The sequence below is a fragment of the Mauremys reevesii genome, linkage group 20 (genome assembly GCF_016161935.1).
Source record: "Mauremys reevesii isolate NIE-2019 linkage group 20, ASM1616193v1, whole genome shotgun sequence".
Classification (NCBI taxonomy): domain Eukaryota; kingdom Metazoa; phylum Chordata; order Testudines; family Geoemydidae; genus Mauremys; species Mauremys reevesii.
Window position 1 is genome coordinate 17,224,694 of NC_052642.1, and position 27,959 is coordinate 17,252,652.

General features: G+C 38.7%; 1 protein-coding gene across 5 annotated transcripts in view; it reads left to right on the forward strand.

Moving 5' to 3' along the window:
- The window catches only part of SYNRG (synergin gamma), a 61,065-nt gene that overhangs the window by 28,620 nt on the left and 4,486 nt on the right, over positions 1–27,959 (forward strand). For 3 of the 5 annotated variants that reach the window (XM_039507322.1, XM_039507324.1, XM_039507327.1), the window contains 10 exons: positions 971–1,089; positions 1,316–1,378; positions 6,087–7,037; positions 16,579–17,178; positions 17,573–17,736; positions 19,594–19,647; positions 20,451–20,547; positions 22,184–22,332; positions 26,148–26,258; positions 26,738–26,773. In XM_039507322.1, coding sequence (XP_039363256.1) covers positions 971–1,089; positions 1,316–1,378; positions 6,087–7,037; positions 16,579–17,178; positions 17,573–17,736; positions 19,594–19,647; positions 20,451–20,547; positions 22,184–22,332; positions 26,148–26,258; positions 26,738–26,773 — 2,344 coding nt within the window. Of the gene's footprint in view, positions 1–970; positions 1,090–1,315; positions 1,379–6,086; positions 7,038–16,578; positions 17,179–17,572; positions 17,737–19,593; positions 19,648–20,450; positions 20,548–22,183; positions 22,333–26,147; positions 26,259–26,737; positions 26,774–27,959 lie in introns of those variants that run through there. The other 2 variants (XM_039507323.1, XM_039507326.1) reach the window with 2 other exon arrangements.

Sequence of the window (27,959 nt, forward strand, 5' to 3'; positions counted from 1 at the left end):
ATTCACATTTTCAGTGTGTATGGTGTTAAATGACATAAACTAGAGGTAAAATGTAGTCATTCTTATGTAAAGGATGTTGTTCTGCAGAGCTGCCAAGGGCTGATAAGGGAGGGGAAGCGAAGCTCTTACAGTACATGTTTAAATCTTTCAAGAATTGCTAACACAGTATTAGGTTATTATGGCAGTTTATTATGTTCATGTGCAAAAAGGTCTGTTCATTTAATTATGGCATAATCCTGACATTGCTGAACATATGGCTAACTGAACTTGGTGACTTTCGCTGTGTAGAAATTCATACGTTATCCTTTGCTCCTATTGGAATAATGGATCTGTTCTCTTCTTATTTTTGCAATATGCAATGAAATGTAATCAAAAGCCGAAGAAATGGAAGCACAGAGTTAGCAAAGTCTTAGGCAGCCTGTGATTCTTACCAATTTCTGGTCCCATCAAGAAGGCATGCCCTTAACCATCTTGGACAATGTGATTAATGAAACCACAGTGTTTTTCACATGTGTGTGTGTGTGTGTTCTCTTCTAGGTTAAAAACTGCAGTGGTGCGTATCTAGAACAGTTCTGTCACAAGTAAAAATAAAAAAGTTAATGCACTTAAGGCATCTCTATTCTCCGTGGGTGGAGAATTTACTATTTTGGCCCAGAGTAGTGTTGATAGAATTTCAATGAGATAGTGACTAGCATAAGATGAATGGGGTTGGCGTGAGAATATTGCTGCTGCAGATCTTTATGAACGTGTACATTATAAAACTCTTTTAAAAGTGCAGAAGTAAAATAAGTCCTTTATCATGTTTGATAGAGCATATTTGTGTTAATACACATAATTTAGACAGATGCTAATAAATTGCTCTTTCATTTCCTAATATCCTGCTTGCTTTAAATAATAGAAGAAATTAGATTGCTCAGGAATTTTTTTCTTTTCTTTTTTTCTTTCTTTCTTTGTGTGTTTGTTTGTTCAGTGTTCCTTCTTTGCTGATTCCACTCCCTGGCACTAAAACACCTTCCTCAACGGATAAATATGCTGTGTTTAAAGGAATTGCAGTTGAAAAGCCTTCTGAAAGTGCAGCTATGTTTGGAGGTAAACAAAAACTGTTTAATTGTTAACACTACATGTAATGTAACATTTAGTTTAATTTTTCATATTTCAGTAGTGCCTGTGACATTGGTAAAATGTTAATATGAAATGTTGAGTGCAAGATGACAGCATCTGTACCAATCTAATCTGTACCATAACTGATTGTAGCCTAATTTCACAATATCTTAATGGAAATTATCTTTTTTTTTTTTAATTTCATGCATGATAGATTATGGAGACAAATACAGTGCTTTCCGAGAGTTAGAACAACCATCAGAGAGTAAATACTTAGGTAAGCATTTGATCTTACAAAAAAAAATTGGGGGGGGGGGTATTAGGCTCTTTCAATACATTGCATGTTTTTTAGGGTCCTGCATGAACTTCAGAATTCCCACTGCTAGAATTTTAGGCTAAAGACCCTACAGCTCCTCAAATGAGCCAAAAGTATCTTGAGAAGATCATAAAATTTATCATTGACACATAGTCCACAATGTCATGTGTTTTTTATGGAAAGATTGGTCCCTGCTTTGGAGGTCTATGTGGGTGCAATTTTGGAATCACTTTTGGTAGGTTTTTCTCATCTCTCCTGTAGACTTGCTTTAAAAGTGAGGAGCTGTACATCCTGATAAAGGTGTGCAATGCGGCATTTCAGGGTTTCTGTAGAAGCTTTCCGTTCTTAGGGTACAGCTTAAGCCATGTATTGCTTTTGGTATACAGTGCCACAATAATAAAGAGCTACTCATTTAGCTTAGAGCAGTGATACTCAGACTGATGCTCGCAAGCTGCAAGTGGCTCTTTAATGTGTCTCCTGCAGCTCTTTGCCACACGTGATATTAAAACAGTGTGATTTAATTAGCAACCAATCAGGATGCTTTTACAATGTTATTAACCTATTGTAATTGCTAAAATAATAATACTTGGTCAGTTATTTTGCTGTGAGAATAATATATGTATATATACCCTAAATATGTCCCCTGCCATACTGTTTAAATATGAATATATAATACTGTGGTAAATTAAACAATGAATTCACATCACTGTGGCTCTTTTGGGTAATGTTGATCACTAATTTGGCTCCTGAACCACTGAGGTCTGAGTATCACTGGCCTAGAGTTTGCCCTGAGTCAATTTTATTTGTGGGAATATGTGAAAATATGTCTTAGTTATTCTCTGAAATACTATTACTATGTAATTGCAATAAGTGAAAACTACCTAAACTCTTTCCTGAACAGGCCATCTATGTATAACATGTATATTTACATAACATAAACAGTACTGTCATCTTTTAATCTGATGGGAAAGAGGAATCCTCTGCAACTCTATTGGCTTCATATATCATCAGTAATCAGAGCATAGGATAATGTATTGCTAATTTAACAGAGGTGGAAATTCTGCTGTATTGCTACCCTGCCAGTATGTGTCACTGTACTTGGAAGCAGAAATTATTGAGAATCTGTTCACTACATATGGAGACAATTGTGCCAAAATCTCCTTAGTTTTACTAAGTTACACAGTAAGGGCCTGAGCATCTGAAACTCCTGTGATGATCTGTGGAGTTAGTGTGTGCTCAGTAGCTTTCCAGTATCAGGCATTTAAATTACTGTTATGAGTATTTCATATGACTTGCAGTTGTCTATTGCTTGCAAGGAAAGAGAAAAGTTACTTCTGGATTTGTAAACTGACCAGCTTTCACCATTGTTAACCCTTTCACCAGCTTACATTTCTAATGGAAAAGTTTACAGTTCATCAGTAAGTTTAGTTTGCTGTGCTGTTTTAATTTTGGTTAATGAATGTCAATTTCACAAATTCTTTGTATTGTTTTTAAAGCAGCATTTAAAACACATTATTGGAGCAGGTGAATTGAGGAAAAAAATTTTAGCTCGCATCATGCTTCAAGTGATGATAATGTCCACCTATTATAATTGTAACTAATGTTCTCTCAAATCTGTCCATAGCTTAAATTAGTTTAAAATTATCACATTTGTGAAAGTGACTTGAATCTTAATGGTGTATTTGTAAAATATGAATTGAATGAAATATGGGTATGTGCAGTACTAGACATTTGTTTTTTAAGTAGTTGAGGCATATTTTATAACAAGTAACATCTCTGCAAATATATCATGCTGGTGAATGGGTTTAACATCATAAATTTAACAAAGAAAACCAATTATACTTCAATTTCCACATATTTGTGAGGTGACAGATATGTACTGTAGAATAAATTGTCTGTCTTTATGTTTAAGCTGCATTTTATATGCTGTAAAGTGTTTTGGGTATAAACTTACCTTTCATACACAAACATTGTACGAAAAAGAAATTTTTAAATTCCTCTCTGTAGGGAAAATGTGCATTTTGGGGTTTAAACTGTAGTCACGTAAACTGTATTATTTTCAAGGCCCTTCATTTTCAGTTATTATTTTGTTTCAAATTTCCTGCAGTTTATCAGTGCTAATTACAAAGACTTAAAAACAGGTGAAAATCAGTGTGGGGTGGTGGTGGGAATTGTGGGTAAATATCAGGATTAACATTGGGGAATAAGAGGACAGGAAAAAAAAGCAACAAATAGAGAAATGAAAGGGTATTGAAAGTAAAAGCAGTTTAATACTGTGGTTCATTTCGTGATTTGTACATTAACAGTGCGTACACATATGCATGCGGATAGGCATGTAGGTATGTTCCACTGTATTGTCTGATTTTAACAAACAGCCTTACATTTACACTTAGTTTAGTTCATTATTAAAATAAACACCTCCAACTAATGTAATGTATTGGATTTTCTTAATGTAATCAGTATTTTTGTGTACTGGAGTGGTTTAACATTTGGGTGAAAATCGATAAATACAGACTTTTTCAGTAAAAATTGGTAAAAACTGAAAACATATTTTACATTTAATATGTGATCTGAAAACTAAAGATTTTTACATTTATGAATAATTCTCTCAATGTAGAAGGATAATGTGTGAGTTATTAATCTATAGGCACCCTGAAACAACTATTCTCTTTTTGGGTCCAATTCGAGATGCTGATCACCTTCAAATTTACTAGGCAGTCAGGTCGCTCGGCACTTCGCAAGTTCAGGTCCTTCAGTGATGATTTGTGTTTAATCCCCAAACCCATCTTGCATTAAGGAATAAAGAAATTGATTGCATTAAGAAAGAAGAGCTGCATTGTCTTTCTGACTATCTCAAACCTGGGAGCAGCTACAAATAGCCACAGTAACAAAAGAAAAGGAACAACATCATGTTTTGATTCCAAATCCAACTTTTTTCTTACACCTTTTTGCAAAGTTTATATACTTCTGCTGACTTTTTCAGAAGAAATGCTTCAGTGCTCCCTACCTAACTCCAAAAAATGGTGTCAACTGTTCTAGTCATGGGCCATCACACAAGCACACAATAAGTGGTGTGAGTGGGTGTGATGGAAGGGGGATGTTTTAGCAATGTTCTGGGCTCCTAAGGTACAGGGCCATGTAGAAGTTTTTGGAGACTTGGGGGAAAAAATCTGAAACTGAGCTCCCCCACTCCAAAAGTGAGGACCCAGGTGGTAGGGAGGGTAGAGCTAGCCTGCCCTACACTCACCCCGCAGCGGTGGCTACTGTCTTGCGGGGGCTGGGCCTGCTTCCTACTCCATGGTGTGTGACCTGGTGCATGAGGTCACAGCATCATTCAGGTTTGGTCTGGCCTCCTCTCCACTGATGGAGTGGCACCCAGGCCAAATTTGAGTGAGTGGCATCTCTGTACAGGTCACAACACCATTCACTCAGATTCTACAGGTTTGGGGGGCCTCTCAAACAAGGGGGCCTGTGACAAATTGCCGTTCCCTCTCCCCTGGTGGCCCTGCTGAGGTGTTCTGATAATCAGTAAGAAAGACAACATAAACATTGTAAGAAATGCCATGACAGTGTCCTTTTAAAATCCAGTTAAATTCTTGATTGATGCTTTTGCTACAAGTTATATGCCAGCCAGCTCTGTATGTTTTAGTCTGATGGCAGTTCAACTTCAGTATTTACTTTGAGTTTCAGTTATCAGTCTTAACAGAAGCTGGAATGTCATGAAAGTGACTAGATTAAGTTTTGTAAAGTTCTGAATGCTTGACTCTCTTTGCACTTGATAGAAACAGAAAAGGGTAGACTTTTAAAAGGAGGGTTTAAAATGATGCAAGGTGATTAGTTAAGATGATGGCTGTGCCACCTTTGTTGGACTGGCACTTTGGTGCTTTTTTTTTCTTCCTGTTAATTGTATTTTCCATCACGTACACTCTGGTAAAATTCTGTTATGCCTTGGGCCTTCTTTTGCCATATAATAAATAAAAGTGTTAAAAAAAGTCACTGCTATCTGAAGCCAGGTGCTTCTGGCAATCAGTCTGTTCCCTCAATACTCCCCTTTCAGTCTGTCAGTGCTGCTTTCATTTTGGCTTCCTGCTGCCATTCTGTGAGGAAACCATGTGCCACTGCTCTGACTTTGAAATTGCCAGTGGGGAGTTGGGGGAGGGAGGTGGAGAGAAGGTCAGAGAAGATTTTGGCAATAGTTCTGCCATATTTCTGGCATCGATAACAGGGCAAATACAAGCGTTGGCACAAGTGAAATTCCAAATTTCATTCTTGGCAGTGACAAGTATGAGGTACATGGAAAGAGGAAAGGATCTGTCCAGTATTCAAACAACATCAGTACTGAACACCACCTAAGTGTGTCGCTCAGAAGCATGTGTTGATATTGAACTCTTTCTAAGCTGAGTTTGATATGGTTTGAGTCTACTTTAAGGATTTATATGTTTTTGGAATAATAATTGGCATAATTGGAGACATCACCAACATTGCGTAGAAGCCTACCTAGTTTTGTATTTTAACATACACTCATAGCTGGCAAATTGAATAGGTTTTCATACAATATTTTGATATTGCATGAAATAATTTGTTTGATGCATGGTGTGAGTATGATATACATGTTCTCATTTCAAGATCGTACTTATTGTTCTGCTTTTTTTCCCCCTCTCCCCTTCAGGAGATAGCTTTGCAGAATTCAAATCTGCAGGAACCGATGATGGTTTCACAGATTTTAAAACCGCTGACAGCATCTCACCACTAGACCCACCTACAAAAGAGAGAACTTTCCCTGCATCCTTCCCCTCTCTACCTGCACAGCTAAAACAACAAACACAAGCAAAAACCTCTCTGAATCTGGCAGACCTAGATCTCTTTTCCTCCACTGGCGAGAACAAACAACTTTCATTTCCAGCTGCATTTAGTTCATCAAAATCAACCTCTTTCCCTGCACCACCACCTCCAACATCTGCTGCTGCTCCTCCACCAGCACCCAGTAAAAGCTCGAGCTTGGCTGACGACTTTGGAGAATTCAACCTTTTTGGGGGATTGTCTAATTGTCTATCAGTTGGGGGACAAGATGACTTTGCAGATTTTATGGCTTTCAATAATAGCAGTGGCTTTTCTGAACAAAAAATGGATGACAAATACAAAGCTGTTAAGCAAGAGGCCAATCCTGTTCCTCCAGCTGGCTCCTCTCTCAGTGCAATGAAAAGTGGGCAGAATTCTGCCGCTGCTGCTCCCACCAAATATGATATCTTTAAACAGCTTTCTCTGGAGGGCTCTGGAACAAGTGTTGAGGAACTGAAAGACAGCACCCCTTCAGTGAAAAGTGATGACGACTTTTCCGACTTCCAGTCTAACAAGTTTTCTTCCATGTGTAGTAACATGGATAAATCCCTGGTAGACAAAGTGGCAGCTTTCAAGCATGCCAAGGAAGACTCTGCTTCTGTCAAGTCTCTGGATCTCCCCTCCATCGGGGGAAGCAGTGTTGGCAAGGAGGATTCTGAAGATGCGCTCTCTGTTCAGTTTGACATGAAACTGGCCGATGTGGGAGGAGATCTTAAGCATGTCATGTCTGATAGCTCTTTGGATTTGCCAACAGTTAGTGGCCAGCATCCGCCAGCAGCAGGTGAGGAATTGGTTAGATTGCTCTGGTAATGTAGGTGACGGAGATTTCGATAATGTTACTCTGTGTGCTAAATTACAGTATTATGCACTAGTCTTTCAGTTGTGAAAGGCTTCTAAACCTGTCTACCTGCTAGCTACCAGTCCCTTAGCAGGGCAGTGCTGTCGTTCATTGTTCTAGATAGCTATAAATAGATTGGACAGTTTAAAATTAATACTAACTTATTTTTGAGGTTTGCTCACATTGTCTGACTAATGCCCATTAGCAGGAATTCAAATGGAAGCTCTTCTAACACAAACAATGTCATTCCATCTGTATGAGCTAGTTCAGTGGTACTGAAAGCCACTTTAGCCTTTTGGTTTCAGCTAAGCACCTGGCCGCTCTGTGCTTCTGAAAAAAGGCGGAACACTAATTTGTGCTGTTCATTAAAACCTTTCTAACCAATGACACTAGTATATATTGCCTTTAAAGCAGGGATGCATTTACTTAGCCAGAGCTCCGCAGTACTGGAAATGAAGGTATTAAATACAGTTTTACTGTAACTGGAATACAGTTAGTTTTTAGAGTTAATACCATTGCTGGAAGTAATCATGCAAAGAGCCTGTACATGCTAGCATGGTAATCACTTTTGGAGCTAAATTTAAAACCAAGTTATTCTTACTTTATCCTTGTTAGGTTATCCCCTTTTTAATTTCTCTTAATGAAAGCACTCCTAAGAGAGGATGAACTAAGTATTTCCAATCATATTGCATATCATAAAACAGATTTCCCAAGTGTCCTGTTTTTTCTTTTTATATGTACATAGAGAAATAAGATGTAGTTAAATGTTTTGTGGCCTTTAATAATATGGGAACTATTACTGTATTCAAGTGACAAGTATTATGCAGTCCAAGGCTTTTTTGAATGGAGGGCCACACAAACTGTAAATGTAAAAGCTATTGCTGCAAGAATTGGTTATTTCCATATGAAACGTTTCTTCCATTTTTGCAGATCTGGTAGGAAAAATATACAGTACTGTAATTTTGCATTAGATGATATTTTTAAGTAAGGGAGAGAAAATGATGGAACTTGGGCATGGAAGATACTCTTTAACAGGGTACAAAATTTCAGGAATAATTTTATTAGCAAAGATGTTTAATTTTCATATTACGGCTTGGTAAAATTCCAAGTTCAGTGGGCTGTCAAAAAGGTAGCACCTACAGTGTCTTGAGTGTTGACTTTGGTTTTGAAAGCACTTTTTCCTAATATTTTTCTAGCCTCTTTTGGTGGTAGCTTGATTTTATGTAGCTCGTCTCCTACATCTAAGCTTCATTGGCCACAGCAACCAGTAATTGATAACTGCAATTTGTGACAGGAAAAGATATTTGGGGGGGGTTTGTTTTGTTTTAAAGGATTAGCTCATCATGTGCTTGATGCTGAAAATTTGAACTTTGGAGTACTAATTAGAAGCTATTTTTCTGAAACTTAAAACAAAGTCTGTATTCTTTCATGGTGCCAAATTAGATATTTTCACAAGGAGAGTTTTACTCTACCTCCTTCCTGTTTCGGTCTCGTAATCAAACTTGATCTGAACTATAGTTGTTAAAATAACCCTTTGTGCTCATGTGTTTCTTTATGTATGTTTGATACATTTCAAGCTATGAACCAATGATGTTCAAGTCTTTTTTTTTAGTTTACATAATTTAAAAAGCAGATTTTTTTCACTTCCTTTGATCTGTATATTTAATGTCAGAAAGGGACAGTATCCCTTTGTAGTCCTTGTTACAGAGAGCTGGCTGACTAGCCAATGGGAACCATTTTTGTTGTCTGCCCAGATGGTGTAAATTTCTTAAATGAAGAATAGCTCTAGGTGGGGCTCTGTAAAGCATTTTATTTGACTTTTCTAATTCTAGCACAGCAATACAAGGGTCTTTATTCCTTGTCCACTTGTTCATGTGATACAGATGGATTGTGGGTACAGGGAAGGGTATTTCTTTGGGGGAAGGGTAGAAGGTCCACTCACTTCCTATTTGAATTGCTTTAGGGGTTTTTTGGGTGGGGAGGAATAACTTTCCAAACTGTCTCTAAAGGGGATACTGTCTCTTTAAACTTTGCTATAATTCTTGGTGTGGAAGGTATACTATACTAATGTTGCATTTCTCTTGCATATACTTGGTATAACCCTTTGAGCACTTGCTGCATGTTGTTAATTTCAACCAGGCACCTTCTTTTATACCAAATTTAACCTTTTCTCCAACACTAAAGTATTTTAGTTCGTGCTTAGTCGCGTTATATGCATGCATCTGATTTGTTTCAAGTTCAGTTGACAGTGTTGCAGCAAGAACCTGCCCTTGCTCATAATATCCTCAAAGGGTTATCCAATTTGCTGCACTTGCAAACCTGTAAAGTATCTTTTCGTCAGCATTATTGGAAATCTCTGTGTATTTTAATCCACATCAGGTTTTTTGCTGCTTTTCTAATGTCTTATTTCAACTAAACATTTCCTGTGTGAATGTGCCTTCTCAAATCTGCTTTGATATCTCTTCTGCAAATACTGACCTGCATGCTTTATTCTAATGACTCCGTTAAGAGCTCTTATGTATCACTATCTTTTGTGATCTGTAAGTCCTGCTGTGTTAATAAATATTATCTTGGCATATTTTGAAACTGTGGGGATGTGTGTAATTTGTTTGTAGTCCAGAAATGTTTGTTTGTTCTGAAAAATACAAAGTTTAAAGCTATAGTATCCCCCTAGACTGGAAGTTGCCTTTCTGCTTGTAGAGATCAGTGTACAATGCACTGCAGTTCTTCAAACAAATTGAATTAAGTTCTTTGAGCTTGCTTCCTGTTCACTTCTGAAACTTTAAATACCAGGCTAAACGTCAAATAATGATTTAACTAGGGGTGTGAGAAGGAAGCTTAATGAGCTAGTTGTCTGGGGCGGAAGGGCAGGTTTGTGAATTCTAATGTTGGTGGCTTGACAACACTGACGATTTATATAGTCTCTTCCCATGCTATAGTTATTCTGTAGATTAACAGGGGACCTGTGTCTCAATATCGACTCACATCTTAGTTTCTCTGCTGTTACCAACAAGGGTGCCAATTGGGTGGTGAAGGGTTTTATGATGTGAACTTAAGTCCCTTGGAAATTGAAAAGACAAATGAGCGCATTTCGGGTATCGTAGGCCACCAAACAGTCTTCCAATGCTAACTACTTTTGGTCACTGCTAACCTGAAATGAACTTGCACTAATGACCTAGAAGTGAAAGGCACTATTCTTGGTTCTGTTTTGTAATGTTTAGTATAATTTTTATATCACAGATGACTCAGTTAAAAATAGATTTGTGGTAATTACCATTTCAAAGCCCATTGTTCCTTTGGGATCTCCTAAATCTTGGGACCACTAACACGTCTATTGCTGATAATCTCAAGTATGAGGTATAAAAGTGATGATACTAAGCTTGTTGCATACATAGTAAATTCTCTTTACAACTTTGCTTGTAAAATAATTTTTTTTTTAAATGAGGAAGCAGTAATAAAGATTGAGGACTAAGTGGGTGCCAAATTTTTATTTCAATTTGGTCTTTTTGGCCACAAGACCTAAAGCTGGCAAAGAGTCAGTAGAAGCTTTTTATTCCTCTTCATACAAATCTTGAGAAATTTTAAAGGGAAAATTGTTCCCATTTTAGAAAGCTCATTCATTACGTCTTGCCCTACAACTTTTTTTATTATTATTTTATTTTTAAACCAGTGTCTAGAAGTGTAAACACTGACAGACACTAATGGTAGAGTTCCTTTAAAATTGTGTCTTTGTTGATCAGATAACCAGACATGAGTTAGGAGGAATAGGGAGTGAATGACTATTAAAATGCTTGCTAGATTTAGTTTCATGTTGAAATTTTATCTCTGGTCATGATCCATACATCAGTAGTTTTTCATCCCTGGTTGATGTGTAGAAGTTCAATTGCAAGATCTCAGTGTAATGCTTCTATGAATACAAGTGCTTAAAAGCTTTTACATCTGCCTCAAGGAATCTAACAGTTAAAAGTATAAATTTATGTGTTTTAGTTTTCCAAGTCGAGCAATAGCGCTTAGAAGTACATAGCAATCCTCCACAATATCTGGAGCTTTAGAATTCTGCAGGCTTAAACCAAGCTGTTTCTGCTAATACAAGCTCCAAAATGCCTTTATTCTGCTCAAACATTGTTTATCGTGACACTAAAAAAATATTTAGTAAGATTCTCTAATTCCACCGCATGGGAACACTTTTTCTTTCCTTCATTTTAATGTATCAACAGTGAATTTGGTACCTTTGTTAGTGGCCAGACTAACAGCTCTGAGAGCTGCATGAACTAGAGTAAATTGAATAGCTCCATTGTAGTCACTGGGATTATATTACTTTTCACTGGTTGAGAATCTGTCCCTTAATTCCTCCAGGCACCAGTAGGCATGACACAGGCAGCTGTAGCACGAGCCTCTGTACTGTGCCCTGTCCAGGTTTTTCAGCTCTGACCTCGAGGGATCACCTGAAGAGCGAAGAGAAGTTGTGTCTATGGCACATTAAGCCCATTTGAGCTCATTGCAGAGCCTGCCAACAAAACTGCCAATTAATATCCATTGTGGTGGTTTTGTGACATGGGCCTCTCTCCAAGAGAATTTTCAACTAGGTATTTTTTATATAGATCACCTAACAGCACTCAAATGATATAACAATTTTCAATCACCAGGCTTGAGTTCAAACCTGAAGTCTCGAGGTGAAAGGCTCCACCTGTACATATCCAAATACATTTACAAATATATATCCTCTCATCACCTCCTGAGTCGACAGTTCCCCTTTTCCTTTAAATATTAGTATAATTGACACTGTTACTATTGAATGGTTTTCTCATAAACCATTAAACCATTGGCACAGAAAACTCAAGCCTGTAAATTTTCTTCCAGATAGTGTGCAGACATAATTAGATCCATGATGGTTGAAGTAGATTATTGTAGTCAGCCCAGATGAGGGATGTCAGATTTACAGGTATAATAGGAAACAGTTGGATGACTGTATTTCAGCCTCTGACAGTATTGTCTATGCTTCCCTGACAGGTGGTATTCTAATTCTCATCAACAGCAGTGATGTTGGTGAGTCTTACTGTGGCTATTTCCAAGCAGTTGCCAGGCAGGTTGTACAGTTAGAGAACATGATTTTGATAGTTTTAAAATGGAAAATGCTGTAAAGGGGGAAAATAAATTAAGGATAAATATTGCAAACGTTTTGCTATTGTACTTAAGGCATGGGTTAAACTGTGCTATTAAGATTCTAAGGCTCCTGCAAAAGTCATTGTTTTCAGTGATGAAAATACAAAGAAGCTTTTCCCTGTTCTTGGTTCATTACAAATTCTTTTTAATGTGCCAACACAATGTGCAATTCTGATTACATCACTGGCTTCATGGTGCATGAAGTTTGAGTAAATTTGACTCTGATCAAATAAGTATTCTTATGATTGTGTTAGGTTGTTTGTGGAGATTGATCAGAGAGAGGTAGGTGGAAATAATATCAGTCTTTGCTTGTTGTTAATATCATTTTTATAGATGACTAAGGCCTTTATTTTCTGCTCCTGTCTAGATTCTCTGTATGTCCAAATTACATTGAAAGAAACAGTGATGTTAAACGGCTGGAAGACTAGTAAATTAAAGCAGTACCTTTTTGCTCCTGGAAACATACAGTTCAAAATGACTTGGTGGTAAATTATCTAGATACGTTATCTATTAATTTTGTAACCCAGCTAACACAACTGGCAGCTCTTATTCAAGGGAGAACATGAAAGCAGTTACCTTTTAACTGCCGGCACTAGTGATGCATCCATATTGCACTTCAGCTGTTTTCACTATTCTGTTTCATAAAAACACAGGATTCTAGTGGAATAGAACTGGCTAAAATGATCTGGAGCACCTGTATGCTTAAATAGGTATTTAAATATATACATATGTTTAAAACAGTTAAATATCTGATCTGTGCTCAAGTCTGGTCATATCTAATATAACCTAAATGGGAGCCAGATGTTCCTGTTTTATTTTAATCTTACAATCTTTCTCCTTTATTCCCCTTTCACACTTGTTTCTTTCAGTAATTTGGGGATCCGTACGTACTGTACTGTACTTGAATTTTAGTCTGACTGCAAGATATACCAATGTCTAACATTGGGGGCCTGCTGTGATAATTATATTTAACTATATGGGAATGATTATCATTCCAATTTTTATATTATCATAAATATAAAAAGCAAAATATATTTTTCATCCTTTCAGAAAGAAGCCAAGAAATTACCAGCATTTCTGTTCAGGGAACACTTCCTTATTACCCTGTAATATATTGCATATACTTTTGGTGGTTAGAATTATGAGAGGAGTAATTAAAGATTGTCTTGCATGATCTATTCATGGCTTGACTTACTTTGACAGGACTCTTTGCAATATGTTTTTCAAAAAGTGCTAATGAAATTTAGCTCAGTATAGGCTGAAATGCCATTCAGGTTGCCAAAAATGCTAATCAGTCTTGAAAAGTTAAATTATGACTTGCTATTCATCTTGTATCCATTATTAAATATTTTCTGAAGTAGAAATTGCCAGACACTGCCTAGACAGGAAGATTACAGTACCTTGAAAGCAAAGCACATGGAAAAAATTTTTTAATGAATTCAATCTTTGCTCATTCTGTAATATATTTTTAAAGATGTTTCACTCCCTTCTATTGGCTCAAATTCTGCCATTTGCATGAGTTTCTTGAATGAGGACTACAGATATTTCTTGCATAGAAGCTGTATTTGGTGAAGACATTAGAATTAGTTCAGATCCGCAACAGTAAAATGAAGCTTTTATTACCAGGGGTTCTAGCTGCAGTGTTTTTACTGAAGCAAATTTTTTCATTAAATTTATCTCTGGTCTCTAGGAAATAAGCTACTGCAGGAGCAGTTCTTAACATTGTCTAATAAAACATCATTGTGCCAGTAATAAAAATACCCACGTCATGAAGAGTTCCCTTGAGTCCAACACTGAGTGGTTTTCACATGTCAACTGTTTCTCTGTATATTAGTCTGGTGGAAGGCAGCTCAGCTGCCTTTCAGGAAAAAAGAAATGAAACTATTTTTACTCTACACAGCAGATGAGTTAAATGAGAACCTGGGTCAAGCTTTAAACCTGCTGCCTGTTGCAACCATCACAAGGATTGTGACTCCGTTTCCCATTGCGGGGGAAGGGGAGGACTTTTGAGTGACAATGCAATACACAAACTACCCAAACCGTATTGATTTTACAAAGGGGTTAAAACAGTATTTATGATAGCACCTAGTTTGTCTTATGGCATTTAGAATTACACCCATATTTTTATTTTCATTACTTAGCTTTTTAATAAATTGCTCTGGCTCTGTATTAGGTATAAAATAATTTTACCCAGGGTTTGTTATATTTTCTAAGGGTCCTTTCCTGTAAAATTTTACTCACCTGAGGTGATCCCATTGAAGTCAATGGGACTGCTCAAACGAGTAAGCATTTGTAGAACGGAGCTCTTAAATTCCGATCCTACATCTGAATCTATGCAAGCCAGTGCATGTGGATTCAGTTGCAGGATCTGAACCTTTAATTGTTAAAGAATTAAAATCTTCTTGCTGCCTTTGCCAGGGAGATTATAGCGTAAGATTGGTCTACTGGTTAGAGCAAAGGATTGAGAGTTCTGGTTTCTAATCCAAGCCCTCGGTATGGGTTTGAGCCAGGAGTCAGATTGAGGGGAAAAAATACAATGATGTATTCTTTTAAGATCTGCTTCTCCTCCTTGGCCAAAATAAGAGGCCACTCACAGTAGACTCTGCAGATCTTCATAATATGATCATCATGTATTCTTCTACTTATTCTTATGACGATACAGTCAGTCACTCAAATGCTGCAACAGCCCAAACGGCATTTCTTAGGAAAAAATCTAATCTGTGAGACTTTATGCCTCACGGATACAATGCAAAGGAGCTCTTCACTTCGTTTTGGCAGCCATTAAACTTCCCTGCAATTCTTCCAGTTGTCGGACTTCTCGATTAATCATGTATGTGGATCAGGTCAGGTCAGGAAAGCAGCCTGAAGCTCCGTGTATTCTCCCCTTCCAGTAAAATGAATAAATGAAGGCAGCAATGTTTTGTAAAAGTGGGTTTAATCCTCAGGCTAGCGTAGTCAGATTGAATTAAAAGGCCAGCTGGAATGTCAACTTGTTTCCGCACTTTTTATTAAACCTGAACTGTTGTTACTGCATGCAAGCCAGTCAGGACCAAAATGTTTATCAGACCAGCCTCTGCTAAAATGATGCTAAGAGAATATGTGTTTGTGTTTGCTTTATCTTGAGACCATTTTACCCAGGGCACTGAGCAGCCGCTGAGTGTCTAATCCAAAATGACAATTGTTAAAGCCTGAAAACAAACATCAACCATAGCTTTTTTTTAAAATGCTTTCACAAAAATTATATGTCCCCTGGCTTTTTATGTCTCCCCATATGGAACAATCTCAATCTAAATTAAAAAAAAAAGTTGAATCAGTAACCGACAGAGCCTGGCAGAAACCAATCACTGCATAGCTTCCTTTGGTGGGCTTAGTGAAGCAAACGGAGTCTCTTGCCTCTTTTACACTCATTTATGGCAGCAACAGGACATACTGGCCCGTATAACTACTGGGTGAGTATAAATGCTTGATTGAAGATTTGTGTAACGTGGTTGGTTTTCTATCTAGTTGTCTAAATCAGTAACACACGTGGCAAAAACAAAGATCTTCGCAGCATTCATATTTTTCCTGAAACTTTTATGCTTAAACAACAATCTGATTCATGCAGCACTTCACTCATTTATAATTCAAAGGAACAGAACTAGTGGTTTTTTACATGCCTACATCATCTTCATAACATACAGTAATATTTGTATTTATTCTTTGGGGCACATTCTGAGCCCTGAGGTGGGAGGAGAAAGTTAGGCTAATAGTCAATTTTGCTAATTTGATAAGATATTTGGGTTGCTAACATTTACATTTTGCCTGCTGTTTCTCTAACGAGCGTACCACAAAAATGAAATGTCAGCGTGTACAGTATGTACTGTCTGGAAATGTTAGTTTTACCGAGTATATTGTTTCTTTGTTACTGGTATGTATAATGAAGATGGTGACCTACAGTTTAATATAAAATATAATGTTCAGGAACACAAGAGGAGTCCGAATAAATCTGTTAATCTTTAAGGTGCCACCGGACTCCTCGTTGTTTTTGTGGGTTCAGACTAACACGGCGACCCCTCTGATACTTAACGTTCAGGAAGTCGAGGTTTTACACTTAATATAAGTAGAGATAATTTATAGCTCTGTATATAGCAATTTTTAAGGTTATTTTTTGTGCAAGGTCTAGATTAAACCTCATATTTAGTTGTTACACCAGGTGCAAGACCAATACATCTATTATGGATCTTGGAGATTTACAGCTAGTGGGTATCATTTATGTACAGTGTAGGGAGTTCTACTTGACCTTGGGAGAGTCTGTAATTGTGCGTTCTTGTTTCTCTCTCAGATATAGATGACTTAAAATGTGCTCCCTTTGGAAACTATAACAGTGGCTCCGCAGTAAGCAGCCTTGCAAGCTATGACTGGTCTGACACAGAAGACATTCATCAGAGCAGGAAGCTCTCTTCCTTTGTCCTTTCTTCAGGAAGTGGAGCCTCTTCAGCTACTTCAGTTCTTCAGAAGAAGGAGACTTTGTTTGGCAGTTCAGAAAACATTACCATGACAACAGTTTCCAAAGTGACAACCTTTTCTACTGAAGATGTTCTACAGGATGTTAAATTTGCAGCCTTCGCAAACTTTAAAGATCCTGGTCCCAGGTCCAGCTGTCAAAGTGATGATGAGATTGAAGGCTTCAGAGAGTTCTCAAGACCTTTGTCAGAAGCGAAGGAGTCAGCAACAGTTGACGCAAGCCCAGAGATTGACTTAGCTACCGATGGTATCTTATCTGAAATGGCAAAAGAATGCATGGATGACTTCGGAGAATTCCAAAGCGAAAAGCCAAAAATCAGCAAATTTGACTTCTTGATGGCAACTTCGCAAGGCAAGATGAAATCTAGTGAAGAAATGATCAAGAGTGAACTTGCTACCTTTGACCTCTCTGTTCAAGGTGAGCATGTTCAGGGTGGTTCACCGCATATATGCTCCTGTCTGCGTATTGTGCTACTTCCATCAATGGTTAAATGAGAGATTCCTCTTTGGAGCCAGAGCCCAAAGCCCACTGAAATCAATGTGAGTCTTTCCATTGACTTCAGAGGATTTGGATCAAGCCCTTTTACAGTTAACTATTTTTTGTTTTATACATTGCAAGTATTGTAAGCATTGAATGGGCTTGAAGGTTGAACTGTAGTCTCATCACCTTGCCTGGGGAAGCTTGCCCTGCTGTTTTATATGCTAAGTGAACAGAGAACTTCATTCTCCTGGGCTGTCAGTGCAGCACTATGCTAATTTTAAGGGCTTTTCTATTGCTGTAAATAATTAGCTTGTAATATAATTTCTTATAGGGTCTCACAAAAGGAGCTTGAGTCTGGGCGACAGAGAAATAAGCCGTTCCTCTCCTTCACCAGCTTTGGAGCAACCGTTTAGAGATCGCTCAAATACGTTGAGTGAGAAGCCTGCTTTGCCTGTCATCAGAGACAAATATAAAGATCTAACTGGGGAGGTAGAGGTAAGGAATGGCCTGGAAAGCGAGTAAGGCATGGACCAATGCAATATTAAAAATATCCCAACTTCCAGCTGTTTGAGATTATAATTAGATTTACAGTTTGGGTCATGTTCCTGAAAGGGGTGCTCAGTTCCATGCAGGTTTGGGCCCTTGGACTGTAAGCTGCTTGAGGAGGAGATTTCTTGCTAGCTGTCTATAAAGCTCCATGCCACGTGTATGGTGCTTTAGGAATGATCAATAATACGTTGTTGTTTAAAACGTTCATGCCAGCTACCCAATTTCAGTAATAGGTATAGTCACAGTGGTATATTAGTTATACTTCTGTGGCACATCCCTGCACTTGACTAGATGCACATGTGTAACAAAGAAAGCTGTTCTAAACTGCGAGGAATTGGTAAGATGCATTTAAAGGATAATTAGCCAGATGAACTGTGGTGTATTACGATATTGGGGGTAGGGGATGCTTCAGATAGTTGTTTACTGTGTGAAGCCTATAAATGCATATGTTTGGAAAGGTGCTTTTATTCCTTTTGTTCCCCAACTTATTTGGACAGCTCCTCTTTTTCTGAGCAGAGTATCAAGACAGCATAGAAATAATCTTCTGTAAAAAGAATGGCTTCACGAGGTCTGCCCGTAAATGCATATTTAGAGCACCACGGTTGGTCCACCTCTTTTTGATGACTCACATCACCTCTGTGACACATTAAGCTTCACTAGGTTGATTTGGGAGGAAAATCAATTTATGTAACTTCTCATACAACACTGCTGTTTAAGATTGAATTTTCACAGTCATAAATATCTTTAATCCAAACATACAATGTCCAGCTTCCTTATTTTTAGGTAGAAACATGATGTGTTTTAGACACATCGCTTGAAATCATTTCAGTCACTGTGATCAAGTGGTCTAAGGCTGTGCCCGGAAACCAGTAATTCCTAAAATGTAATCTCAGCGTTGGCCCTGGGTCCACTGGCTTTGGGAAATTACTTTGACTCTTAGTGAAGTGGGTATTCACCCACGAAAGCTTATGCTCCAATACGTCTGTTAGTCTGTAAGGTGCCACAGGACTCTTTGCTGCTTTTACAGATCCAGACTAACACGGCTCCCCCTCTGATACTTGTCCATGCTGTATTTACTTCTTGCACTCACCTGTGTAAAGAATTGGTTGTAAAGTGCTTTGAAAATGTAAAGCCCTCTCTAAAAGTTGGATTCCATTCTTCCACATCTCAGTAACAAATATGCAGCCCTGTGACCTATGCAGCTATGGTATCAAGTATCAGAGGGGTAGCCATGTTAGTCTGGATCTGCAAAAAGCAACAGAGTCCTGTGGCACCTTATGGACTAACAGAAGTGTTGGAGCATAAGCTTTCGTGGGTGAATACGAAGTGGGTATTCACCCACAAAAGCTCATGCTCCAATACTTCTGTTAGTCCATAAGGTGCCACAGGACTCTTTGTTGCTTTTCGCAGCTATGGTAGGCACTTGCAATTGGAGCTTTCACCAATTCTGATTTCTTCTTTCATTACTTTCAATTTGTCTTATAGCTCCCGTGGATCAAATGTTTCAGTTAAGATACAAAGAGAATATTTACTTTCTATTGGTTGTCCTGCTTGCATGGAAAAAGATGCAAAATATTTTTTTCCCAAATCCATCCTTCATAACCTTATGTGACAATCTGCTGTTTTGTATGAACACCGGGCCAAAATGAGAAATTAATACAGGAAAATCACATTTAGGGTTGGTCTGCAAATAGATGACATACAAGGAGAGAGAGAATCTTTTCTATGCCCATTCAGCTGAAGTATAATAAACTATAAAGAGTTTAGGAACAGAATTCAGACTCTCCTTTTCTTTTCAAATAGGAAAGCGAGAGGTATGCATATGAGTGGCAGAGATGTTTGGGAAGTGCCCTACAAGTAAGTGTGTAACCTCTACCAAAATTACCTCCTCTTTTCCGAGCATACCGCCTGATATACTATTTCAGACTCTGAGCATCTGGACAGGCTATGCATGGGCTTGCATGAATTGTCATTTAAAAATTAATGTGTCAATAGAAAACAAGTAACTTATATAAAACACATACTTAATCTAACCAGATATGTCACCTTCTCAAATAAAGCTAGTATCTTGCTCTTTGTTACTTACAGTTAATTTAGCTGTTGCCTAAATTTTCAAGTGACTAGTTAATTTGGGTGCTTCAGTTTTTGGCAGCCCAACTTGAGACATAGAATCATAGAAGACATCTTTATAGGGGCCTGATTTTCAGAGGGCGGAGGCTCAGCACTTTCAGAAAAGCAGGCCCCTTTAAGATGTCTCAGGTTGGGCACCCAAGATCACTAGTCGCTTTTGATAACTTGGGCCCTTATGTTTGCAGCTACAATAGTTTTCCTCCTTGAAGTGTTTTGTTGGATTAAATGGATAGTAAACGTTGCAAAACATTGTTTTTAAACAAAATTCCTGAACACATGCTTAATTTCCATCAGCAAAAAGGACAGTTAAATGAGGATGATTGAATTCTAAACATGGCCACTCTTCTACCCTGATCTGTGTATAGTTATAAGCAAGAACAAATTAAACCCATATGATGGCTTATACCAACTCTCCTGCTAATTGCATTGATCTCTCTTTAGTACTGCAGTTTCTCTTTTTTGAAATTTTGTTTGTAAAAGTTACTTTAAGGTAAATAAACTGGTGGTGTTACCAGCATCCTTTCTGCTAGGTCATTAAGAAGGCAAATGATACCCTAAATGGAATCAGTAGTTCGTCTGTTTGCACTGAAGTAATCCAGTCGGCACAAGGCATGGAATATTTATTAGGTATGTTTCATTTTATTATGTCTCTTACATTAAGTGTTCCCCCATTTAAAATAAGAGGATGTTATTGTTTTCAAGTGGTGTCTTTAGCTTAATGAATTTCCAAACTGGAATGATGAGTGACTCTTTAGCCAAATGAATACAGTAACCCCTCAATTAACATTGTAGTTATTTTCGTGAAAAATGCGACTTTAAGCGAATCCAATTTCCCCATAAGAATTAATATAAATAGGAGGAGGTTAGGTTCCAGGGAACTTTTTTTCACCAGACAAAAGACTCTGTGTGTGTGCGTGTGTGTGTGTGTGTGTGTGTACACACAGTATAAGTTTTAAACGAACAATTTAATATTGTACACAGCAATGATGATTGTGAAGTCTGGTTGAGGTGGAGGAGTCTGTAAGAGGGTGGAATATTTCCCAGCCTTACCGCTAAATTTCAGAGGGGTAGCGGCAGGGCTTTGGAGCTGTGCTCCAGCTCCGCTCCAGCTCCAGGCAAAAACCTGCAGCTCCACTGCTCCGGAGCTGCTCCGCACTCCGCTCCAAAGCCCTGGGTAGCTGTGTTAGTCTGTTTTAACCAAAACAATGAGGAGTCTAGTGGCACCTTAAAGACTAACAAATTTATTAGAGTATAAGCTTTTGTGCGCTAAAACCCACTTCTTCAGATGTATGGAGAAGTGAGTCATAGCCCACGAAAGCTTATGCTCTGATAAATTTGTTAGTCTTTAAGGTGCCACAAGACTCCTCGTTTTTACTGCTAAATGATGAAGTAGCACTCGGCTGAGCCATCATGGGTTAACACGTTGTTAATATAGCCTCACACTCTACAAGGCAGCAGAAATAGAGGGAGGGGAGACAGCATGGCAGACAGACACACCCTGTGTGTATGAGAGAGAGAGATGCACATTTCCCCTTTAAGTACACTGACACCACTTTAAGTACATGGCCTTTTTAAGTAGATCAGCAAGTTGAGACAGCCCCTGCTGCCAGCAAGCTCCCTCTGTCCTGAGCCCTGTTGTGTTCCCTTCCCGCCCTCCCCCCCCCCAGCTCTATGGAAATCGGGTAAGCCGGGGGCAGGAGTGGGAGGGACATCCTGACATTAGCCCCTCTCCTCTCCACCACACCCCCCACACCAAAGGAGGAGGCTCTGAGGAACAGCACCAAGGCAGAGGGCAGGAGCAGCACATGGCAGTGGGGGGAGGAACAGCTGAACTGCTGGCAATTGATAGCCTGCTAGGCGGCTGCCATGCAGGGAACTTAGGGGAGTGCACAGGGAACTTAGGGGAGCAGGGGACTGATGGGGGGCTGCCGGTTCACCCTGGTTCCAAGCCCCCACCTGCTAGTTTCAACGGGCTGCTCTTCCTGCAAGTCATGGACAAAGCAGGCGGCTGCCAAACAGCGTTATAAGGGAGCGTTGTGCAACTTTAAATGAGGATGTTCTCTAATTGATCGGCAACGTAACAACGAAACAACTTTAACCAGGACAACTTTAAGTGAAACAGATTAAGGTGGTCACAGATGTTTCTCAAAATGTGTGCAATGTCTATTAGGTGCTCTTTCTGAGTCTCAGTTTTGGAAATCTCTAGTATGCTCTGCTTGGGAATTAGCAACTTGCCTATAATTCACAACTCTAATTTTGACAGGGGTTGTTGAGGTCTATAGAGTAACAAAACGAGTTGAACTGGGTATCAAGGCCACCGCAGTGTGTAGTGAGAAACTCCAACAGCTGCTAAAGGACATCGATAAAGTATGGAACAACCTAATAAGCTTCATGTCACTTGCAGCTTTAACGGTAAGGCCATAATTAAGCTGCCTCTTTGTTACAGGAACCCTCCCGTTTAAGTACATGGATGGAGCATTATGTACCTTATGACACCTTGAGGAGTCACTTAAACTCCCTGTTCCTTATTTTCTCCATTTGTAAAATGAGGGTAACGAATCGGTTTGAGCTCTTCAGGTGAAAAATACTGTGTGCGCACAAGGTGTTGGGATTGCCTCATTTCCTAATGAAATTGACGATATATCCCCAAATAAACCTGAATCTTGAAAGGGAAAATAAGTGCCTTCGTGACTCTCCAGGAGTGAGCTTCCCTAGTTCTAGTGCTCCGCAGGAGACTGACTTGACTGCAAGATCTTCCAAGTAAGGACTGTGTGTCTTGCTCTGGTTTTGGAAAGTGCCTAGCCCATTTTGGCCACTGCTGCAGACTAAATAATAATGCTTGTTTTGAGCTCTTTCCCTCCTCTGGCTGGAACGGCCATAGCCAGATACAACTCGTGAGCTCTGGGAGGTGCTTCTCTTCTCTTCTCTCACAGCTTCCTGGGTAGCCAGTTGGGAGAGCGCTGTCGATACCATGGTAGAATGGTTCTATGTAATTTTTAGATGGCTGATGATTGAGAAGAAGGGGCGTCCATGCTTGCAGGGAATTTAGAGGTAATGGGATGAAGAAAGAGCTACTTGGGGCTCAGGGTGAAGGAGAATCCTTTTGTGATGGGGGGGCAGGAAGAGAAAGGAAAATTTAAAAATAGAAGGCAATAAAATTCTAACCTTCCATTAAGCTTTTTCCATTTTTAACCATCATCTTTGGTTGCAATTAAATAACATTGGTGTAGAATAGAGAGATGGGTACGGGTATATAATGGATTTTTCTGGCAAGCACTTAACCACAATAATAGCTCAGCACATTTTGGGGGAATCATTAATTTGGGGGACATTGACATGATCCACTGGAATGGTTGTTTTGAACTCAGTGCATAGTGAAGGAGCCTTTAATCCTTAGATTAAGACCAGTGGAACATGTCCAGCATTAATAAATGCATCATTTCCACAATACTGTCTCGTATCACTGAATACTTAATTCACAGATCCCTGCATGCAGAGTAATCATGCATATTAAAAATCCTACTGTCTCTTTTACTGAGAAGGAGTTGCAAGGTGAGATCTAGTATGCTGGCTTTTCACTTGAAATAAACTTTTGACAGTCCCTGAAAAATGGAGACTACAAATAATGGGCATCTCCTCTCTCCCACCTCATGAGTACCACATATTGGTGGCAAAAAGATCTTAATAAAACCTTGTCAGATTCTGACTGGCTTTATCTAATGCAACAATTGATAACATCAAAATATTGTTGCTCAGTTTTAGGACAGGTTGAGATATCGGTGAACGCCCCTAGGTACTACTGTGATGAGCATTCTCCTCTCAAGGTAGATAGCTGTCATCAAAAATGCTGTTTCGAATGTAAAAGATTTCTTAACATTCATGCAGGATTCTTTCATATTTAAATTGGGTGTACTAAGTATTTATATATTAGTAAGTACTTCAGAGTATTCGTAATTAGTGGCCAGATTGTGATTCCCTTCTCTCACACTGTAGAACCTTATTTAACTAGTAGTCTATTGATGTCAGTGGGATTACTCATGGAGTAAGCTACTCTTCAGTGTGAGTGAGAATGTCACAGTCTGGCCTTAGTGCAGTATACAACTAGTAATTGTTTGGTAGATAAGTCTTTTTCCCAAAGATGTATAGAACTGTGTCACTGCCTTGCTATCTGGTCATGATGTAAAAAGAAACCATCACTCCTAAACTGTTGCGAATCTTTGGCTGGTGTGGTGCATCCCTGTGCACATGATCCTGTCGGCAGCTTTCATGTTTCTGTACTCAGTTTTGCCACAACTTTGCCCTCATGTAGCAAAATGCTATGATTGGTGAGCAGAGCACGTGTGGGGAAAACTCTTGCCTCTGGTGGGCAAGGAAAAACGTGTTTACTACGTTTGCTAAATGGTTTCGCTCAGGGAGGATCTTACTGCAAAGAGAGGCTAATTCTACCACTGAAGCCAGGACCTAAAGCAAATCTGATCAATGAGGCTTAGGCAATTGTGTGTTTTTTCTGTTGGAGTTGAGGGAGGGCTAGAATAAATTATTCACATTTTTCTCTCTCCTTTCTTCCATCCTTCCCTCCCTGACCCACTAACCTCACTCCCTAGTGACAATTGTGAAATTTCATCCCGAGTTACAATCAAGGGGGTTTTTTTGTTTTAAACATCTGACTTCAGTATTCAATTCCCAACTCGTATATTGGTCCTTAACCAGTCGTTTACTAGCATAGCCAAATACAGTTAATTCCCCCAAACACAGGTTTCTTGCTATTTGATAAGGACCAGTTTCAAACATGCTAGTAGAGTTTTTGACGTGGGAGGATCAGAGTATTGCAGCACATCTCCACAACATTTCCACTCATATTTTTTAAGTTTTAAACCAATAGCAAATGATTGGCTTTGGTTTTGTTTTAAAAAGCAGATAATGAGTCTGCTTGGTACCTAATGTATAGCACATACCTTCCTGTAAAATTACAATCATGGATTCCAAATGGAGCAGAAGTGCCAATTAAGTACGTATGAGTCCTCTAGCTCACAGGCATGTGCTTGAAAAGGTTAATTTTATCATTTAAAGGATTAATTTTGTTACAAGGTAATTTTATGCACAGCCTTATGGTTTTTCATTGCAAATTACTATATGACCTTCTCATTTGCTTCACTCATGCATTTGATAAACAAATATTAGAGTGCCTTTATTCATTTGATTGATCTACTCAAAGATTAAAAAAAAATTTCAGGATTCCAATTATTTCTTAAATTGTTCAGCTATGGGATCGTGATTAGAATACCTATACTATGGATTACAAGTACACATCTGTTTTATGATCACCCAGAATTTTTAAAAGCCTCTTGCATTTGTATTTCTATGCATTGCTTTTGATTGTTTAAATATTACATGTTCCAACGATCCTTCAAACGAGCGTCAGTGTTTATACACCACCCAAATGCAAAATTGCATTGACCATTTCTCTTGTCGCCTAACAGTAAAACCGTGCATCAGGAAAGCTATAATACATACTGAGATCTCTTTTCTGTTTAAACACACAGTTGTCCTCACACTCCTCTCCATAACACAAACTAATATACAAAATAAAACAATTAGCCCTCTTAATTGTCGCCTGGTTTGGCCAGCCATTAATATTCAGCTGTGCACTGATATGCCCCCATTCCAAATACAGGAAAATCCTTGACTATTAACTGCCCTGCTATGGGTTAGACATTAGTGCAAAATTGTGAGTGATTAACCTTGATCTGATTAACCCTAGTTGCCAATCTAGAAACTGCACTAGCCTCAATGGTAATTTATCCTATGGCATCTTTATAACAGAAAAGAATGTGTTGCCTACCTGTGTATATCTCAGCCCTCTCCTTGGTATGCAAAAATTGTATAGCAGCAGCCACTTGTGCTCTGGTTTCAGAAGCGTGGTCCCTTTTGAAGTGGAAACAGAACTCAAATATTCTCTCCTCTGTTATCTAATCCTTTTTCAAGTGCTTGAATGTGATAAATGAATGGCCGTGGATATTACATAGTACGTCTGAAAATATGCTAATGGCTTTGATTAAAGTGGGCATCCATTTATGGGCATGTGTAGTATGCTATCTTTGCCCTGTGACTTCGTTTGGCTTCATGCCCCTCCACAGCAGCCGCACCAGTAATTTGTCGTCATGTGTGAGAATTTTTTTTCCAGCCACTGAAATTGCCTAAACCCAACTGTCTCGTTATTTCTGTAGCCAGATGAAAACTCATTGGATTTCTCTTCTTGTATGCTGCGTCCTGGGATTAAAAATGCCCAAGACCTCGCCTGTGGGGTGTGCCTCTTGAATGTGGATTCTAGAAGTAAAGTAAGTGCCAAACCCATTTTGCATTTACTACTTTAACTCTCCATCTATGCCTAGTCTATGCTAACAAACGTCCTGGCTGTAATTTACCACCAATGGTAGGAAAGGTGGAATCTGTACTGTAGGCAGGGCTCAAACGTTGTTACTACCACATCATCTGGAAGATTAACCCCACCACCATCACCAGTGCTCAACAGGCATGGGAGAGATGTAACTGGTGGCAGCTGTGTATAAAGGCTGAGGCGTTAAATCCATTTATAAAGGGCAGCATGGGGAACAGACTTGGAAGCTGAGATTATTTTAAAAAAAAGCTTGTAATGAATTTTCCTTATAAAATGTACCTGTGCCTGTGAAGCCAGGAGGGGGTCATTGCCTTCAATGTGGGGAGGAGGGACCCCAGAATAGAGAGACAGTGATTAATAACCGGCCAATTCATATACATCGGGAGTTTTGTTGATCTTTTGGTTTCAACATTATTTCAGAAAGAAGAGAAACCTGTGGAAGAGCATCCTAGAAAAGTACGAATGAGTAAAATGATACTCTTTTTTATAGATTCATCCTCTTAATTATGAGCATGGAAGGCAAGACTTGTGACCAGCCTTCCACTGTCATTCTCAATTGTACCAATCATGAATCCTTTTCTTATAGTCATTTCTGTGACTGTAACATCCAATTTGATCAACTAACACATGCTCGAATCCTCCCCCTTGTCTTGTCTGCATGCCAGTATATTGTGAATAACTTCCTGTTTTTTGTACTACTTTTGTGGTGTGGTAGATAATTCACTGTGATGGTTTCTGAACAGCTACAGCTTCCTGGTTTCTTGTTGTGGAAGGAGAACTGTAGCTTTCGTGTGAGATAATCTTTGACCTTTTGTTGTCTTACAAAGTGATGCTCCAGCTATTGCTTTGGGGTAACACAAAGGCTATCGTGGGTTTAGAAATCCAGAGTAAAAATGTTTTTGGTTTGGTTTTTTTCGGTCAAACAAATATTTTTTCAGCAGTATTCCAGAAGGTAACTCTGAGCTCTTCAAGAGAGCCTTGCAATAGGGAATTACAATGAAAAGCTGCTAGCTGTTCTGTTGTTGAATGGGAAAAAAAATGTAATCTTTTCCCCAAAAGAGCTTATGTAAAATAAGCCCTATAACTGCTTTTTTTGTTGTTGTTTACTCAGACATCTAAGCACTATCTCCTACTAGCAACAACTACATCAAACCCCATCTGATATTCTTCATCTTCTTTATAGATTTTTCACTCTTTATTGAAAAAGTTTTTCTTATAAAGTAGTTGCTCCTAACAGAAGACACTGGACCAAACTGTACCTGGACCTGCAGTAAGCAGGCGCAACTTTGCGATCAGAGGAATTGCAACCCCTTAAATCACGGAGCAATTTGGCCCAGTGAATGAAATAATTTGAAATGCTTAGTTATGGGCTGTGCTAAGAAGTTATCTCTGAGGTACAGTACAGTGTACTGTTTCCCACATTTAGAAGATAATTAGTGAAAGATGCATGCAGCAAGTTGGATTAGCTCCCAGGTTTGAGGTCAAATGTAATACTAATCAAACCATTCAGTACATGTCCACTACTAAAACCTGGTATAGTGACTGAAGCTTACAGCTTTAGCCATTGCAGTTGGGGATGCGGTCTGTCTTCAGAAATTCTTGCAGACTAAAATGAAATTTTGCTTGCCATTTGGTCCAATTC